Source organism: Dasypus novemcinctus, chromosome 3, assembly GCF_030445035.2.
Source record: "Dasypus novemcinctus isolate mDasNov1 chromosome 3, mDasNov1.1.hap2, whole genome shotgun sequence".
Taxonomy (NCBI): domain Eukaryota; kingdom Metazoa; phylum Chordata; class Mammalia; order Cingulata; family Dasypodidae; genus Dasypus; species Dasypus novemcinctus.
This window is the reverse complement of record NC_080675.1, coordinates 174385063-174405640: the sequence shown is the minus strand read 5'-3', so window position 1 is coordinate 174405640 and position 20578 is coordinate 174385063. Positions and strand designations below refer to the sequence as shown.

The 20578-nt window shown below is 42.5% G+C and overlaps 1 protein-coding gene across 2 annotated transcripts in view; it reads right to left on the bottom strand.

Annotated features, from left to right (window-relative positions):
- The window catches only part of ADAMTSL3 (ADAMTS like 3), a 370556-nt gene that overhangs the window by 228031 nt on the left and 121947 nt on the right, over nt 1-20578 (bottom strand). For both annotated transcript variants that reach the window (XM_004472087.3, XM_023582689.2), the window contains exons 5-6: nt 14252-14297; nt 3405-3641 (exon numbers count right to left, since the gene is read on the bottom strand). In XM_004472087.3, the coding sequence (XP_004472144.2) occupies nt 3405-3641; nt 14252-14297 (283 nt within the window). The remainder of the gene's footprint in view (nt 1-3404; nt 3642-14251; nt 14298-20578) is intronic.

The following is a 20578-nucleotide window of genomic DNA, read 5'->3' as shown; positions in this document are numbered from 1 at the left end:
GCCCTGCTGACCCCTTAATTTCGGACTTCCGGACTTCAGAATTATGAGAGAATAAAGTTCTGTACTTTTGAGCCTAGTCTGTGGTTATTTGTTACAGCATTGCTAGGAAACTAATACACCTTGCCACCGACCCATGCCTACTTCAACCACTTCACTGAGGCTGCTCCAGCTGAGGTGACCAATAATATTGGTTTGGTCAAAATGTTGGCCATTTCTTATCCCTTTTGCATTTCTGAAGAGTCAGACACTATTATTCTTCCTTCTTAAATACTCACCCACCCTTATCTTCTGCTTTTCCTGGTTTTCCTAAGATAGAGAAGGCTGTTCCATTCAGTCCGACCGTTGGCAACACTTCCATGCTTGCCCCTTTGATGATGGGGGCAGGTCTGTCCTTGGCAATCTGCTCTTCTGACTCAACCCCCGGTATCCACATTAGCACAAACCATGCAATGACTCCCAGATCTGTGACTCTATTCCAGAATTCTCTAAGGTCTAAGTGCAGCTTCCGCCCTTGATATCCACAGGTACAAGAAGCACATCATCTTTTTCCCATACAACTGGTTCTCACCCAATATTTTCTGGCTTGGCGAATGACTGCCCCATCTACTTAGTCATCAAGTCAAAAACCCAGGCACCATTCTAAAGTCTTGTTTTCACTCCCGATATCCAAACACTGAGTCCTAAACAATCTGTTTCTTGAATCTCTAGAATTTAGCTCCACTTCTTGATTCATCTACCCCCTATTTTAATTTAAGCTCGTGTTACTTCTTACCTGACCTTCCGTTGTTTGCTTAGCCTCGGTCCTCTCAAAATAATGTCACACTGCTACCCAAGTGATCTTTGCAAAGACAAGCCCAAATGAGCTATATCCTATAAAATTCTACAATGGCGCCTCATAAGTTTCAGAATAAATTAATGAGTAGGTTCCACCTATGCCTCTGGTCTCAACTTACATCACTGTCCCATGGGCATTTTCACTTCACCTCTACAGAATGGGTCACAGATCCTCAAGCACGCCCTGTTGTTATGACCCTCTAAGCCTTCCCCAGCGTTATTCCCTTTTTGTGGTTCCCTGTGTTTAGCTAAATCCTACTCAATTTAAAAAAATTCCAACATTGAAATATCACTTGTCCAGAGTATTCTCTTTGACCCCCAGACTAAATTGCTTTTAGTGAAAATTACATGTTTTAATTCTAAAAGCAATGCATTGCAATTGTCAAAAACTTGGAAAACAAAATAAGCATAATCCCACTGACAAATAATAACTACCAATACCATTTAGTGGAGAGTGCCCAAATGAACTGGTAGATATAAAGGAAAACCATTGACAGTATATGAAATAGGAAAATGAATTAATACACTTTGAGCTTTGGGAGGATTAGTTAACAACAAAGAATCAAACAGGGTGATGCAAGTGTAGCAGAGAAAGGAAGAGACTGGCTCGGCAGTTAAAGGAGATTGGCTAGTCTAGTTTTGGGGGTGAAAAGGTGGTTGTGAGGAGGAGAAAGAAGTATGAGAGACATAATAAATGTGCCTGGGTATAGAGGACATGTGAGTGAATTGACTCAGTGACTACAATGTAATTTCAGGAAGGTAACATCGAGAATAATGGTGGCATAAACAGAAAAGGATAGGACTAGCAGTTAAAAGAACTAATAGATCTGGGAAGGATGGTAACAGTTTCTGTGAGCGGCATGGTGAATTGGAGAAATCTGTGGGATTTTGGGGCCAGAGTGCTTGAGCTAGACAATCTAGGACTGGGAGTTGAGAAAGAAATAAGAGGCCAAGAGATGTGAATAACAGTAGTCATTTGTGCAGGCAGTGATTACCGAGGACCCTCCACGGGACCCGGCATTGTGGAGGTGCTGAGACAAGGCAGAGAGCAACACACACGTGGCTCCTGCCCTCAGAGAACTTACAACCTGCTGTGGACGACAGTCACAAATCAAACCACCACACAAAGAAACAAGCGATTATAAAATGTTGTACGCACAAGGCCAGGGCATCATAATAGAATGAGGAGAGCTGACTAAGGTGGAGTAATTGCAGAAGGCCTCTTACAAAGTGGCATTAAGTTGATAACTTAAAGATGAGTAAGAGTAGCCAGGAGATTAAGAAGAAGGCAGCAGGGACAACATGGTTAGGTGCTGGCACTTTGGCAGAAATGAAAAAGCAGTGAAAAGGCAGATGAGTGCAGGAGGAGCCTGGCAAAACAAATAAGGATTCTTGATTGCATCACTGATGTGATGAAAAGCTACTGAAGTGTTTGAGGAAGGGAGACAAGCTCTGATTTCTACTTTAAGACTATTATTTGGGCTGCTGTGTGAAGACTGGATTTCAGGAGTCGATGGTAGAAGCTGGGAGAACAGAACTGTAGGCTGCTGGTGTGGATTAGGCAAGAGCCAAAGGGAGCTCAGACTAGGAGAGAAGTCAGCGAGATGGAAAGCAATGGTGGACTCCAAATACATTTTAGAGGTAGAACTGATACAACTTGGCAATGGATTAGACGTGTGGGTTGAGAGACTAGATCAAGAATTATTCCAGAGTTTTGGGGGTGTAGAACTGGAGGCCATTTTCTAGAGCAGGGATGAAGGCAAAATAACTGGGTTTGAGAAGCAAGTTCAAGGTTTGCCTTTGAGGCGTTCATTTGAAATGCCTGGTAGAGTCTGGCACTTGGTAGGTTGCTGGCTATCTACTGTTCCTTTTGCTATAAATGTAAGAACTGGATACAGGGAATAATAGAACATTGCTTTTGAAAGATTTCAGTCCTTAAAAGAATGTAAGTGGAATCTTGCCCTTGTTCAGCAACCTGGCCTGATAGCCCTGAATCATCTCCCTCCACCACAAGCTTCTGCGGTCCCAGTCACATCGTTACAGCCCTGCCAAAGATACGCTGAAAAATCTTCTGAAAGGTATTCATGCTAATTTTTTTCAGGAAATACGTCAATATGCTTTCCCAAAGACCAAGCCTGAATTAATTTTAGTAAGAAAGCTCAGCGAACCTACCCTTCCAGAACAGTTCTGAAAGTGTGGTTCCGGAGCTAGCAGAGCCAGCCTCACCTGGGAACTTGTTAAGATTCTATTTCTTTCCTCCACCCCAGACCTACTGCTCCAGGAATCCTGGGGCTAGGGCCCAGCACTCTTTTTAACCAACGCTCCAGGTGACTCAGGTGCTCGTTCAAGTTGCTAGAGGAATCCCAAGAAGTCAAGCATGGCAATCTTTTGCTTTTACATGGGTAATAATTACACTATCGTAGACAAGTAAAACACGACTTCAAGTCTACAAACATCCTTTAAAAGGGCATTTTACATGAAAAGTAGCAAAAGTACGCAAGTGGAGCCGCTTTATGGAGTGGGCGCGGCTCATCCTTGACCCAGGGGCACGGGAAGCAGGCGAGGCTTACCTGACAAATGCCGCTGATGCACATGTCCAGGGAGTGCGCGTTGCACCGAGTCCCATCCAGGACCTTGGGGGCCAGCTCCACCACCAAGTTCTGTCCCCGGGCATGGCACTTGAGCGCACAGGGGGCCGCCGGGTCGTTATACCGCGGAAGCCATTCGTAGTAACGTCCCTGATACTGGACATCGTTGTAGGCTGAGCACTGCTGGGCTCTGAAGTCCTCGGCATCCGCAGGGCAGTCCTGGGGGCAGAGAGAAGGGACCACGCACGCGTCACGCGCGGAGCTGAGTCCAGGCAGGGCTGAACGAGCTTGCCAGAACCCTGCTAGACCAGACCCCGCTCGTCTCTCTGCTGGGAGTTACCTCTTTCCTTTCCTGTCTTTGTTTTCACTTTCAAATTCAAAGCTGAACTATTGCCCAAGAGTGATCCACACGGAGGATCACTTCATTTATTCTAATCACTCTTCCATCCAGGCAGATGTTTTCTTCTTTCAGATAATTAAAGCTGACACTGTTTGGGTGCCATATTTTGCTCTATTTTACCCATCTTGCATATTCATTTTCAAATGCATTACACATTCCCATTCCTTTTGAAACAAGGGGAACTGGAGGCTTTACATTTTTTCCAGGTGAGCCAAGGACTTCACAGGGAATATTATCACTCAGAACTTCAGGTGTCATTTCAGTGTGAAAGATGATAGCCCCAACTGTAAATGGCCCCAGACTGCTGGGCTTTGCCGTTGATTTTTAATTCATCTGCCTTTCCCCTCTTATTGTCTGACCCCCAGCCATCCCACTGGAACCAAGGGCTTGCTTTCAGTTGGCTGGAGAATGGAAAGCAGATAATCTAGCTTGTTCAAATTCTGGTTAAAACAAAAACCAAATAAGTTCTGAGTAAAAGCTCTAGGGAGCTGTCATTTAATAATAGCAAAATGTGTACAAGTCTTGATGATTCAAGCTTCTTTTACTAAGTCACTGATTCCTCCCACCAGATATTTCCAAAGCATTAAAGTTGTGGATGACAAAAAGGTTGCTTTACTGTTCAAAATCTTCTTTTGGTATGCACACTTCCTAATTAAAGAAAGCAGATACAGAAAAGGAAATATATTATTTTATATTTTTCTTATTAAAAAAGTAATACATTTTCATTGTAAAACTTCAGGAAATAATTTCTATTTTTAAAAAAAGAATAAAGATTCTTGGCTCTAAGTCTTTACACAAGTCCTTGATTATTTCCCAAGGAAAAGTTTCTGGAAATAAAATTTGAGTTAAAAAAGTATATGTGCTTTATGAGCTTTTCAAAATATTTCCAAATCACCCTCCAGAAAGGTATTATTATTATTATCATCAGGTTACATGAGTGTCCCTTTCTCAACAGCTCTGCCAAGTTTGGACATTCTAATTTTCTAAAATTTTTCCAATCACAAGTGCTAAATTGAACAACATTGTTTTAATGTGAATTCCCTTTTTTTTTATTTAGGTTTAACATCTCACAAATATTGGCTTTGTGTATTAATTCTTCTAAAATTTCTGAGTTTGTATCCTTTATTCATTTATCTTTTAGTATGTTTGTCTTTTTATCATTTTTAGAGATAAAACTGATAAAATTCACAGCAAAGTTATCAACACTTTGTGTTTGTGTTGGAGACATTTTCCCCATTTAATTTCAGTTTTGGTCTTTCCTGAAGTCAAGAAGCTTTACATTTTTATGTAGTCAATTCTTTTTAATATTTCCCTTAAGGTTTCTTTCTTTATCAATGGGCTTTAAAAGGCTTTTCCCACCCTGTTATGAGAATAGATAAATATTTAGGTGTATTTTTCTAGCTTCTTAATAGTTTAACAATCATGTTTCATTTTGTTACCCTTGAAATTCATTTTGATGTATGGTGTGAGGTAGAAATCTAACTTTGTTTTTTCCAAAAGTAGCTATTAATGAATTATTCAGCCAGGATCTTAAAATATAATTTCTTCCATTCCTCCCCTTTTTACTACTTGACTTTTGTGTTTTACCACATTTATGCTTTTGGCCTTTATAAACTGCCTCAAATCCTTTTTGGAAGAAGGAAGGAATAAATATAATAAGTAAATAAACTTTCCTCTGGAATTAGTTGTAATACTTGGCTCTGAATCATGCCAAAACCCTATATTGCATCCACATTTTTGTTCTCTTAACAAGATTAAACCTGAACCCAGACCACACTTACGGAAGCAAAAGTCAAAGTGAAGGCTGAAGTTGGACCCCTTTTCTCTACTGGAATGAGGACTGTGCCCTTCATTTGGACATAGACATAGGGATGATCATGGGGAACAGGAGATAAAATTCTTTCTCCTTCTCTGCTCTCAACCATGGCCAGTTGACTCTTTGGCACCAGTTAAAACTATAGAGAGTAGAAGAGAGAGGGATGCAAGGAACTTCCCTTGCGTTAGGCTCACTAACCTGGCAGCTGCTCCTAAGGACTGGCTGGCTGACTCATCTGCCCTAAAACCTAAGTTTTACAAAATTAGCAAGATGTGAATTAACAGAAGACAGCCCAGGACGCCAACACCACCATAGCCTTCTTTGCCGAAAGGGTGGCCGGATTTGTTCGCATGACCCAGCTTCCCTAGCCGCAGCTTGGCAAACACCTGATCTACGTCAGTCAGTCTTTCTCAGAATTTAGCATTGCAACCAACGATTCCATTGGCCTGTCTGCTGGCTGGAGCTGGGAAGTCACATCCATCTGGGGTTGGGGGGGCCATGTTTTAAATAAGATCCATGCTGAAGCAAAGCAAGTCAGTTCCCACCGCCGAGAAGAACGAATTTGACCTAGAGGGATCAGGACAAATGAGAAACCACACATTTCAAGGGAAGGAATGACTAATGGTTTTCTCACTTTCTGATTCCTGGGACCAGGCTCACAAGGCCCACGTACACCTTCAATTCCATTAAATACCCACATATCCATCCAGCGAGTCCCATTCTTCCTAAGTCAGCGTGAGTGGGCATCTATTCCAAGCCAATGACGATCCCACATTAAGACAGCCTTATATCTCGATGCCGCCTTCTAGCTTTCCAGGGATGTCCACTGACCTTCTCTTTTCACCAGCAGCCTCTGAGCTAGGCAGGTTAGAATTATCATTACCCTCCTTTTATAAATGGAGAAAACTGTGATCTGGAAAGTCTTTAGTCACTAGCCCAAAGACACACAAGGACTCATTCCAAAATTAGCAAGCATTCCATGACATGATACTACTTTCTAGGAATCTGGGGGACATGGACTACTTAGAGTAAACGCTTTCATCTACTTGGCAGTCTGCCCACGTTGACACCAAGCCTGCCTACTCTGAGTCAGCCGGTCCCAAAGCCTGAATCAAGTCATTCTAGGGACTCATGTGTCTTAAAGTCCAGCTGATATTTAGGAAGCTTGAATGCCAAGAATTCTTCTGCTTTCCTTTCCATAAGAAGCATTTCTTCTTGTTAATTATATTCAAGATAACACTTATTTGTTAAATATACTTTATGGACCTTGCCCTAGGTTAGACGCTGGGAAGAACACAGAAGAAGGATATAATCCACTACTGCCCCTCATCGAGCTTATGGTACAGGAGACTGATGTGCAAGAAAGACATAGGAAGAGATTGTGTTGTTATTCATATTTGTAGACTTAGAGTAAGACTTCGAAATGAAGAAAAGAAAATTGTTACCTAAGACTTAAATGATAAAATCAATTAAACAGAATTAATAAAGAAGGCATAGATCCTGATTCAGCAAAACTTGACTCTAACCTGACAGAGGTAATTAAACTATCTAAGGAAGAAATGTGTTAGGCAGGAGGGGGAGGAGGGAGCCTGCCTGGAAATGCAAAAGAAGAAAAATGGGGAAAGGAGAAGGAAGGAGGAAAAAAGAAGAAGAAAGAGCAAGGGAAGGAGGAGAGGAGAAGGAGGAGGGGAAGGAAAAAGAAAGAGGAGGAGGGGAGTAGAAAAGGAGGGAAAGAAGAAAGAGGAGGGGAGGAGAAGAGAAAGAAGAAGAAAGAGGAGGAGGAGAAAGGAATGAAGAAGAGGAAGAAAGAGAAGGAGGAGGAGGCTCAAGAGAAATGCTGGGGAAACGGACTTTGGCCCAGTGGTTAGGGCGTCCGTCTACCACATGGGAGGTCCGCGGTTCAAGCCCCGGGCCTCCTTGACCCGTGTGGAGCTGGCCCATGCGCAGTGCTGATGCGCGCAAGGAGTGCCGCGACCCGCAGGGGTGTCCCCCGCGTAGGGGAGCCCCACGCGCAAGGAGTGCACCCATAAGGAGAGCCGCCCAGCGCAAAGGAGGGAACAGCCTGCCGAGGAATGGCGCCGCCCACACTTCCTGTGCCGCTGACGACAACAGAAGCGGACAAAGAAACAAGACGCAGCAAAAAGACACAGAAAACAGACAACCGGGGGAGGGGAGGGGAATTAAATAAATAAAAAAATAAAAAAAATTTAAAAAAAATAAATCTTTAAAAAAAAAAAAAGAGAAATGCTGATTTTGTTACAAGAAAAATTTAAAAACATTTTTTATCTCAATATCCAGGTTGCAGTATGGTTTAAATTTTGTGATTTTCATATAGAACAAATACAATTTTCTAGCAAAAAAATTTTTATCTAAGCTAGAGTTAGAAAATATGATATCACAGAAAAGTAAAATTTCAGATGGGATTCAAAAGGCAAAGTAATGTGACTAGGGCAAGATATGGGAAGCAGCATAAGTAAAAAAGTACCAGCAGGAGTAAATTAATATCTACAACACAGTGCACAGCCTGGTCCGGCAGGGGTGAAAGTTGTGAGATGATTGAGAGAGACAGAAATCTATTTGTGGAGGTCCTTAAGTGCAAGCGAGAGGAATTAAAAGCAGTAAGGACCCAGAGAGGAGAGTGATGCAGTAAAGGTGGCATTTAAGCAGATCCAACCCCAAAGAGTGGGGCTCCTGAGGGCTCAGGAGACACTACAGGCAGGACAGACACCTCAGGAGTTTAGAGTCCTGCCAGGGGGCCCTCCTGTGGAATTTATGCTCCCCAGAGTGACAGAGTTGGACTCACTTATGGTTTCCCTACACAAGGCTCTTCTGCCCCTTCTATCTGAACCTATAGTTAGTAGTAGAGTTGGTAGGTGTACATCTAAGAGACTTTAATCTTTGGGCTGTCCATGCACCAGCTGCGCCCCGAATCTCAACAGAGTTGCAACACCTACTCTCCAGTTCATTGGTCTCACCCAGGACAACGAACATGGCGGTGATGATGGACAACTACCATCCCAAGGAACCCAGAGAGTCTACAGCTGCAAGCAAGAGAGTCCCATCCATCAGCCCGATGGGATCACAGCCCCCTCTCAATTAGAGGTGGAGTGGACTTCATCATCCCAGAATCCTCAGGATTGGGGAATGAATAATGGACTAAAGTAGACTTACTGATATTCTACTATAGACTTACTGTGAATCTAGCAATGGAAGAAATTATATCTTTGATGTGGAGGCAGTGGCCACTGGAGGTTTGAGGACAGTGAGAGAGAAAACCAGGTGTAATACGGGGGCATGTTGGGGACTTGGGAATCGTCTTGAATTACATCACAACAACAGATACAGGCTATCATAAATACTGCAATAAGCTACAGAATTGTGTGGGAGAGAGTAAACTACAGCATAAACTTCAATCCATGCTTAGTGGCAATGCTGAAAAAGGTGTTCATCAATTGCAATGAGTGCACCACACTAATGAAGGATGTTGTCAATGTGGGAAAATGGGGGAGGAGTGGGGAGTGGGGCATACGGGAATCCCCTATTTTTTTTTATGTGACATTTATATAATCTAAGTATCTTTAAAACAATTTTTTAAATAAAATGAAGAAAAAAGAAAAGGTGGCCTTTAAGGAGGATCGATGTTAACGACAGCGTGGAGTAAAGGAAGAGAAAGCAGTTTCAAGACAGGAAGGTGGGAGCAGTGGAAATGGAAAAATGGTGTGAAGGCTCCCTCAAGAGCCACATCAAATGTCCCCTCTGATGGAAAGCTGTCATGGACTCCACTGTGCTCATTTCAAAGTAACTTCATGCTACAAATACGCTCTTACCCAACTGTGATGTATTTATTTTTAAAAAACACACACTTTCCCTTTGTTCTCTTCCAGCATTGCCTTTAACTCCATAAAGCCTGGTATAAAAATACAAGTAGTGGGCGAGTTCAGGAATCAGTGCTCCAGGCTGACAGGCAAGGCTTCCCCGGGAAACCCCGGTGCCCTCGGATATGCCCCTGATAAGGACACTTTCTGCGGAGGCCCGGGGGGCCAGGCCTGGACGTAAGGGTGTCTGCCTAGGGCAGGTAGGAGGACTTATCGGAAGCCGGCTGGTCCCTGGGTCCCACAGCACTGCACAGGTATGCTCTGTCCCACTCCGCTTCAACGCCCAGCCCCGCTGTCAGAGCGCACCCAAGGCCAGCCAGCGGGCTGTGGCCCTGTCCCCCCGCTCAAGCCATGAGAAGCAGGGCTGGCTGCCCACCGTCAGCACACCTGCCCACACAGCCCGACGGCAACCGGAGCTAGTAAGGAGAGAGCACCCACTCTTTCCTGGAGCGCCCGCTGCCCATGCGTGCCCAGCTTTTATCAGTGCTTAGGCTGGCATTTTCATCTATTTCTCAATTGCCCGGGTCCGCCCCCCACCCCTGGGCAGATGGCAGCCTGCAGGACTTCCTCCTTGTCCCTTCCCTCCAGTCGCCCCTCCTCGGCCCCCTTCCCTGCTCTCCCCTGAGCTTTGTCCCTTGCCAACTGAGGACACTCAGAAGCTCTGTCCTGCCAGGCTGGGTGTTTCCACAGCGGCTTTTGAAAGTATAATGACCGCCAGTACCGTGGCTGTTCGCGGGCTCCTGTGCTGTTAAAAGTCACCCACTGTCTGCTCTGTCACTTCACTATCTCCGCACACTCACTTCCAAGAGGCATGCGGCATCTAAGGGCACAGCTCTGGAGCCTACAGGCCTGGGTGTAAATTCCAGCTCTAGCTCTGAGAACTGGGGCAGGTACATCACGGAAAGAAGTCTCCTCCTTTGCAGAAATGGATGGAAAAATAATATCTACCTCACTGGGATCTTGGGAGGACAGAATGGGTTGATTCATGAAATCATGAAAAGTCACTCAGCACAGTGCCTAGCTTTTAGTAAATATTAAATGTGAGCTATTCTCCTTTTACGATTATTTTCAACATCACCGTGATTTCTATTTTAGTTCATAGCTGGAAGGTCCCACCCACAGAAGACGTGGCCCATGGCCCTGAGGATGAGAGCCAGAAACTCCAGACAGGCCCACGTGGGAGTGGGACACCAGGCACCTCTGGAAGGGCATCAGAAGTGAGGCCTCCAGGGCTTACAGTGGTGACCTCTGCTTGTTGGTACAGTAGGCTCCTCTACGGGAAACTGTGCTCGGCCAAGGGGATGGGACAAGAACACCTGGCAGTCGGAGCAGACGGGGCTCCCAGCCTCGTTGAGTCCCGGGGCAAGTTTCCCTGGGAGGAGCTCATCATCTTGTAGTCCTTCAGGCAGCTTCCTTCAGCAGAGCGGGCCCCAGCCCCATCGCCAAGGAACGGGGGCGCTGCCTGCCCAACGGGCACTGTCAATTTTCCATAAGGGCGTGGAACGGCGGCGGGCAGCCACAGCAGGGGTGCCCCGACCAGCACCCAGCTCTCGCTCCACTGGAGTAGGCAGCAACCAGTCCCCGCTCAGACCACCCTGGGGGAGGCTGCGGGAGGTTTCAAGAAGATGATTCTGAATTTGCAATTAATAAAGCAGAAGTGGCTCAAGGAATTATATGAAGGGAAAAAAAACTTGAAATGCATCCTGAGTTCATGGATCAGGTCACCATGGTTATATCCGCTAGGTCACGTGACACCCGTGCACCGTGTCTGCAGCACGTTCCCACTGGAGCCAGGGCTTCCTGTCCTGGAGAAGAGCTGGTGCCGACCAGTGTCCCGCAGCTGGGGCCACCTCTCGGCTGCCAGAGCTTAGGTACACACAGCTGCAGACACCGGGGCGTGCGGAGCAGAGGGGCACCCCAAGCTCCTTGCCTGTAACAGACCTGCCACAGACCTCCCTTCTTCCCTGTAAAGGAATTCTGTTAGAAACTCTGAACCTGGAATGGCAAGCATAGCAATTAATCCCATATTTTTCTCTTCTGAAATCTCTCTACGGACTCAACCTCTGAAAACTAGAAAAGGGAAGTGCTGACATTGCCTCTCCCTCCAAAGCATCTATTTCTCACCAGCCTAATGATGGTAAAGATTCCACAGTACCTTCCCAAAGGGGCCATCAATTAGAGTCCTCAGATACCCCGAGACCCGGAGCCTCGAGGGCACCTGCGCTTCGCTCAAGTGCTGACCTGTGGATCGTATTTTCTCTCTACAGAGTAGGACACAGTAGTCCCAGAGCCTCCCACCATCTGGTGGAGCTGGCACGAGCAGGATGGCTTGCCCTGCGTGAAGTCCTCGAACGGAACCCCTACAGCTGGGCACTGAAAAATGAACCCCCCGAAACAGTGTCATAGAGTATCGCTGGGGAGCATGTGTTGTGTAATTCGTTCTTGAATGACTGCAAGGAATTGGCCAGACAACTATGCCAGAGGAGACTGGCATGTCCCACTGTGACAGGCAGCATAACGGCCTCTCGAGACGCCTACATCTTGAGCTCAGAACCCGCAAACGTGCTACTTTAGACAGGTGTGAGTCAGGTCAAGGACGTCCAAGTGGGAAGGTCGTCCTGGATTATCCAGGTGGGAGAAACTTCCCCAGCCCCGGCAAGAGGTAGACTGTGAGGATGGAAGAATGGTCAGAGATGCTGCGCTGCGGGCTCTTGAAGGTAGAGGAAGGGGCCAGAAGCCGAGGAATGTGGGCAGCCTCTAGAAGCTGGAAGAGGCAAGGACACAGATTGTCCCTAGGGCTTCCAGGAAGGGCTAGAGCCCGGCGAGCCCCGGGTCAGACTTGTAACCTACATAACTATAAAAAAATAGTTTTGCCTTGTTTTCAACCACTAAGTCTGTGTAATTTGTTACAGCAATGAAAGCAGTAGAGTCTAAAATCCTCATGACAAAGCCCACAGTTTGCTGACAGTCGCGAGCTTGTTTCGGAAGGATGCTGGACTGTGTCTAAATGCCTGCCCTTTCCATGTCAGGTCACTCTCCCCCCTGCACTGCCACTTGGACTTCCTGCTCATCTAATGAAGTACCTGTGTCTCTCAAGTCCTCCGCCTTCCACCTTTTTATGGGAAACGCAAAACCCTTCTGCCTCGTCTCCCCCAGTTCCTCCTATGACATGGCCAACACAAATCCGATCCCCGGCCGGGTGATATTGGAGTTTGAACCCCCAATAATTAAGCACCTTTTTTCCGCCCAAGGTTGGAACCAATTGAGAAACAGATGAAAATGCCAGCCTAAGCACTGATAAAAAGGACTTGAGCTCTGCAGTCAACAGGTCTTGCCACCACTGCCTTACACTCCACTACCCCAAAGCACACCTTGGGGTTGTTCACCCGAGAGAAAGTTTGGGTCCGTAGAGCAGAGACACTTAGTAAGACTATTGTCTCATCCTGGCCCGGGACAGAGAGAAGAAAAAGGGGCAAAGGCCAGGTAAGTGGAGCTTTTCAAAACAAATGAGTTAGGGCCAACTGAGAAAAGTGGATCAAAAAAGTGAATCACCAAAGAAGAATGGAAAACAAAGAAAAATAAAATAAATAAATTTTAAAAAGCGAATTTCATTTAGGTGAGCTCTCTGGAGTCTCAGAAAGGTGACCGATGAGTGTATCTCCTCTCAATCCCTGTCATTTTGACTTGGGGAGGTAGCGCTAATGAATGACATGAAAATAGCATTCATTCTTTCTGATGTTTATTTTGCATTTTCAGAGTTGTAAAGTAAAATATTTGAGTTTAGTTTTTTAATATGGACCGATACAGAATCAGAGTGAGATTTTTTTTTTTAAGATTTATTTTATTTATTTATTTCTCTCCCCTCCCACTCCTCATTGTCTGCTGTGTCCATTCGCTGTGTGTTCTTCTGCGTCCACTTGCATTATCAGGAAGCTGTGTCTCTTTTTTGTTGCATCATCTTGCTGCGTCAGCTCTCCGTGCGTGCGGCGCCACTCCTAGGTGGGCTGCATTTTTTTCACGTAGGGCAGTCTTCTTGCACGTGGGGACACCCCTGCGTGGCACGGCACTCCTTGTGCACATTAGCACTGCACATGAGCGAGCTCACCACACAGGTCAGGAGGCCCTGGGTTTGAACCCCGGACCCTCCACATGGTAGACAGATGCTCTATCAGTTGAGTCACATCCACTTCCCCAGAGTGAGATTTTGTAAGAGCTTCCTTATGTGTGGTTTCCTCCCGAGTCGCCGCTATTGCTTGTCAACACACTTTGCGGTGGTCGCTGCAGGTGGCTTAAAGCGCTGGAGAAAGCACCAGGGCAGTTCACGTCATACTCCTCCTGCGTGACCTTCTGGAAAGAATCTCGCCTCCCTCAGCCTCAGCTCCACGGTCCCCAAAGGAGAGAGAACCATGCCCGGCCTGCCTGAACTCAGAGCCAGGGAAAAGGTCAGGTGAGCCAATGACATGAAAGCACTTTGAACTCTGGAGGAGTTTACAGGTATTAAGTATTGTTTTTATGGATTCAGGAATTATTAAATACTTACCAAATTAGGTCACATATGTGAAATGGCCTAAAAAGGCAGTATACATGGATATATGAAGCCTGTTGTCAATTAAACAAATATTCAAATTTTCCACTCCAGGCACCAAGAGACCATGAGCTCTACAGTGCACATTTTAATATTATAACTTAAAACATGAACATATTTTATTAGGTTATATATTTTTATTATCAGACTTACATTATTGCTGCATGTCTTGTATCGAATATTCTGGCCTTCACAATTCCTAATCAAGGGGAAAAAAAGAAAATAGTGATTTCATGGAAGAGGTTTTACCAAAAAGCAAAAACAAGACACCGTTCCCTGCAAAACTTTTACTAGTACACATTACCTCAAAGAATCAAAGTTGAAATTATAAGAAATAACCGTCAAGGATCAGGAGGTCAAAGTCATGGAAGAGTATCACATTACATAGAAAATGAATTCTTGGTTGATTTAGTGTATAATATTAATCACAGACAGTTTTTACTCCAGGGTTCACAAAACCACTGCAATTCAAGTTTAATGTGTGTATGTGCATATGTACGCTTTTTTATTTCTGGGAGGAAGAAGAGAAAGCTACTAGCAGAAGCATTTCTGTAGTATTTTTCTACAGGAACTACTTGATTTTTCGTCCCTGCAAACTCACATTAGCTGGGCACTTGCTGACCGCCTTCCCTAAGTGGTACAACTGCCCCCGTTAGGAGCTGGCTGAGGCAGTGCTTCTACTTAATTTCAGTCGTGGCCGTGCTAACTGGATGGTAGGAACGAGTGTGTGGGCTGCCCTCTTGGGACCCCACGACTGGTCAAGCCTCAAGTTCTACACAAGCTTGAAAGTCCTCCCTGATGAGCACCGCCAGCCCCACCCCGCTCCAGCCACTTGCTCTGTAAGTCTGCATCTTCTTTTCCAGGCAGACCCCTCCTTTGGATATTTTGAACTTCCACCTAGGAGGCACTCTTCTCAGTCCAGTACTTGCTGCTCTATATTTTACATAAACTCCTTAAAGATGTCCTACCCTGAGTTTTCAATGGAGTTCCATATTGTTTTTCCTTTTTGGGTTCTCTTGGTCAATTCAATGGCAATTTTGGAAAGACGAAGGCTACACGCATGGGTTCAAACACAGAAGCTTACATCTTAAATAGATGCAGTCCGAACTGTTTTGAAATATTTAGTCTTGTAAGAACAGAAAAGTTTAAAAACTGGATGTGAGGAGGTCACTGTTTGCTGATATCATCTAAATATAATAAATGATTCACAGAGGCTATTTCAGCAATCTACAACTCATGACAAGTAATTTGTCATTTCAATGATGCTATTTTTAGTTTTTACTTAAACTAGTAAAATATCAATAAGTATAGAGGGGGAAATTAATCACCCAGAAGCCCATCACCAAAGACCTTTACTCAATATTTTGACATTTCGTGTTCTAGTGTTTCAGCCATGATTTACTTTTTCACCAAGTTGAAATCATACTGTCTATTCAACTTTATATTTAGTTTTAGTTTTAATCTGATATTATAAGTATCTCCCTACTTCATTAATAATGCTTTGGAAAAATATTTTAATTACTATATAATAGTCCATTTTACAGACATTACAATTTAAATACAATAAAATTCACTTTTTGAGGGAGAGATAATACAATTTTATAAATTTGACAAGCTCATCATCATGTAACTACTACCACAACCAAAATAAGGAAGAGTTCCATCATCTCCCAAAATTCCCTCAAGCTGCCCCTTTGTAGTCAATCTCTTCCAACTCTCAATCCCTGATAACTGATCTTTTTTCTGCCCCTATAATTTTGCCTTTTCCAGAGTGTTATGTAAATGGACACTCACACAGTCTGTAGCTTTTCAAGTCTAACTTCTTCCATTAACATGCTGTTGGCATGTATCAGTACTTTGTTCCTTTTTTATTGCCAAATAGTGGTGACATTTCACTTGTTTCCAGTTTTTGCCAATTATGAACAAAACTGATATAAACACTCACATACAAGTTTTTGTGTGAACATAAGTTTCCATTTCTCTTAGGTAAATACTTAGAAGTAGGAATGCTAAGTCCAATTCTTTTTATATACTATAATAATGCTTTGCAAAACAGATTTATGTTTTCTTTGTACACATTTCATAACTTATTTAGGATACATATCTAGAAATAGAAACAAATGTCAGTCCTTTTATAATAGGGCTTTTTCATTTATGAGTTTTTAACTATGGGTTTGCTGAGTATTATTTGGTTGTTTTTTTCAAGAAGGATATACAACTGGCAAATTAGTGAACTTTTGTTCACATAGGAAAGGCAATGCAGCAAGATATAATATTTTTCTTCTCATGATCCTTTTTCCTCAAGATAACAGACATGTTTCATTGACTTTTGGCATTTAGACTTGCAGAGGACAAGTCTGATATTTATTCTTTTGTACGTAAGTTTTATTCTTCTGCCAGGAAGCTCACAGTTGTTTGGGTTTTGTTTTTCAATATTTGAAGTAAAAGTTATTGTCAGGATGTAACAGTTGTGTTTCTTTTTGTTGATTTGCCTGAAAACGGTGAGCCTTTTCAATTTGAATACTCAGGTTTTTTGATTTCCAGTTCTGCATATTATTCTCAGACTATAATTTTGACTATAGCTTTTGTCCCAGGAATGCCTATAATTCTTAGGTTAGAACACCATCACTACACAACTATTATTTCCTTATCACTCTACCAATGATTTTCTCAACTCATTCTTTGACTTTTCTTCAGCTACAAGAAATCTATAGATATTCCTCCACATTTTTTCCCCTTTTTTCTTTGCAATCCATCAGAATCTCACCCTTCTCCATTTACAACTTTAACTGTTCTCACCTTATGCTTTCTGTTTCCAATTCCAACAAGTACCTCTAGTCTCCTCACATTTTCTATTCTCTGGGAGGTGTAATCCCTAATTGGCTTTAGAAGGGATTTATGGGAGAAGGAAGTTTTGGGGCAGAAAAAAAAAAAGAAACAGCATTAAGCATTATAGCTGCCTCCCAAGGCATCACCTAAACAGTAGAATGAAATTTCTGAAGTAGAATATGACAATGATTCCAAGTAGTTGCCCCTTTTTAATACTGTTTTCTTGACTTATTATTTAAGGCATCTTTCCAGATTACTGCAACAGATACCAAGTTTTAGAATTTTGTGATGCTATATATTTCCAGTTTTAAAAGTTGTCATAGGCATATTACTCTCAACTTTATTAAAATATTGATGAGGTTACATCAGAATTTTAGACATTCAAGAAGCATCAAACTAAGAAGTTGGCAGGAAAACTCTAATAGGGTGGAGCTAGCTTTCTCTTGGTCAACAGGAAATGGTTCCTTTTCTGGGAAACGAGCTATGCCAATGGACAAGGTCAACGCAACCGTTCACTTACACGATTTACTTCCTTTTGATTTTTATGTGTGGAGAAAGGAAGAAAATAAATAACTAGAAAAGTGCAAGGCTAATTTAAATTAGGCTCCTTATTTAGGAAAAGTCTCACTTGAGGAATGCACCTAGTAGTTTAGGGAAGTGATAACCAAAGCATCTGTGCCAAAACTGACTTAAAAGTCCCCCCAAAAGATTTGTTTCTGAGTGAAAGGAGACAGGTAAGTTACAAAGACACAGCTTAAGAGTATTTGAATGGACCAAAATATGGGAATACTAAAACTGTTGAAACTTATAAAGAATAGTATTCTAGAACTTTAGAAGTAATTTTTCAGATGCATTCTTTATTTCAGCTGTTTACATTTTAGAGCACTATTTTTGTCAAAAGAAACTGAAAACTAAAAGGAAAGAACATAACAATGAAAGGCAGCTTATGACAGCCTCAGGCTGCCGTCAACACCCCAGCGCCATCTTCCCTGCCCCAACTGCAAGCAGAGAATGCAGGAGGCACACACTGGCTTCGCAAGGGTTGACTCTGAAACTTTAAACCTAAATAGTAACCACACCTCCACTACAAGTGCAGCAAAGTGCTGTGTTAAAGACAGCATTCTGATGCAAGAATTCTCAAAATATGAAACACCATTTTAGAGTCTTTCTTCAATAAATTGTTCTGACAAACTTACTGGGTACCAGGACATGCCTATAAAGATGCAGAGAGATTAGCCCTAAATTCCCTTTACAAGGCAGTAGTAAGGTTTTGTTTTCTGTTTTTTTGTTTTGTTTTTTTTTTAAACACAAGCATCTGGCTCACATTTTTAACATTCTATTTCACTTTGTCCAAACTAACACACACTAAACCCGCTGACCGGCCTCTATTGATGTGGCATGCTTTGCTTACAATTTAGTATGAAAATGAATGACCACTTTATGAAACAGGCATAAAATGAAATGCAAGTTATTTTAAAGTTAAGGACATCGGAGTCCTAATTCCCCAAGCAGGAACCCGCCAGCTTATTCTGGAAATAGTTCCTTTGGCCCAAAGCAACAGCTGCAGAAACATTACTTCCAAGTTTTTAAATTTCATTCTAATTATTATATGCAAAAGCTAATGGTTATCAGGAGTATATGAAAATTCAAGAACATCATTTCACAATTATGTATTTTGTATCCATTACAACATTCATAACACCTGAAATCAAAGATTTTTGAACTCATAAATTTATGAATATATAAAAAACATATGTTGAATTCCACATGAGAATACATTTAAAATATTAATAAAATTTCCCTGGGGTTTATAGCAACTAAAATTTATTACATTCATTTGATAATATATTGAATGGCTAGCATCTTAAAGACTTATGGGCATGTGTTTGGAAGCATAAAAATATATTAATTTTTAAAATAGTAGTTAACTTAAAGCTGTGTTTGCCATGGTTGGCACTTGACTGGAATATCAAGTTACAAACTTCAGCAGGAGAAGGAGACATTCTGGCTGGCGCAAGGTTTGCAGTACAAATGAACTGACTGTGTATTTAAATGTAATCAAATTCTGAAATAACTTTACCCACAAAGAAATAAATAAGCAAAATAGCTACATTCATCCCTTTCCCAGAATGATGAATTTAAAGGAGTACAGTGATAAAAGAAAAGGCACTAAAATGCATTCTAAAGCTCTGGGATGGCTCTTGGCTTGGTTTTCTGTAAAACCACCTCCATATTCTTCGTCCAAGAAAAATCGACCAGAAGGGCTCAATATTTATGAAGACTTAATAAGTCCCTGAGGCTGTGTGGGGACAAAGGGATTTGACCGGCTTTCCAAAGGAAGTAGGTTTCCTTCTTAATCATCTCAGGGTACTCCTGAAATTACAGGGAAAGCTCGAAATACGGGAGAGGGTTGGGAATGAACAGGGTGGGGAGCAGGGACCAGTGAACCCTTCTTCTGAAGGAATCTCTTTCCACTTTTATGCAGAGAAAAGATGTTCCTTATCAGAGACACAGAACAAGAGTGTGTGCCACTGACCAGGCACCACGCCAGCAAGGAAGCTGAAAAAGGGTTATGGCAAATACTGCAGAACACACCATTCTCTTGCTTACTATTTGGTTTAGGATGTTTTATTGCCTCAAATATTTGTTCAGATAAGATAAATTCAGGTAGCAGGTAAACATGGAGATCCTTGACCTAAAGGCCAATTTTAGGATACAGGCTAAGATTCGTATGTAACTATGAAAAAGTCAAGCAAGGACCATCCAGAAGAACTTTAGGAATAGAGACCAGAAATACAGTAGTAATGTTTTGGATAAGATTATTTTTGTGCTCTTACCATCATTTTATAACAAAATGTTTTAAGCCCACAAATAAGTAAGGAGAAACATACAAACGCACATACTCACCAGTAAGCTTCATCATTTCTTAAAAGTTTTCCTTGGATTTAGTTTTATGAAAAATATCATTGCAAATACGGTTGAAGCCACCTGCCAAACCTCCTCAGTCCTACTCCCCTCCTTCCTTTCCCAGAGGTAACTAAGTAAATGGTATCATATTGTACATAACTTTCAACAGCTTGATTTTTGGTTCAACTCTAGCTGAGTGGGATTTCTCTGTGGTAGGGTACTTACCCATTCGCTATTATTAGATATTTGCAAATTTGTTCTTTAAAGTGGACATACCAACTTTCAACTCCATTAGTACTATGGGAAGGTTCTTGTTTCTCCAACTTTGGGCCAATATTTGATATTTTATAGCTTTTTATTTTTTTTTCCTAATCTGAACAACATGAAATATCAAATTTTGTCTTTTATTATACATTAGTCAGGCTAGTATTTTCATTTACTTTTGACTATGCAGGTTCTCCTTCTGTGAATTTCCTGTTCATATACTTTGCCTACTTTTCTATAAGATTTGTTGTGTTCGTTTTCTTGATACGTGAAAGTTATTTAAATATTTCAGATACTATACTTTATTGCTTATATTTATTAACAAGATTTTCTCTCTCTTGTGTTTGCTTAGTAGACTTGGTGTTTTACTATTTTTCTTTGTAATTTATATTTGTGTGTTGTAGGTAGTGAATATTTCACCCAGACATCATAAAAACATTCTTCTAGGGAAACGGACTTTGGCCCAGTGGTTAGGGCGTC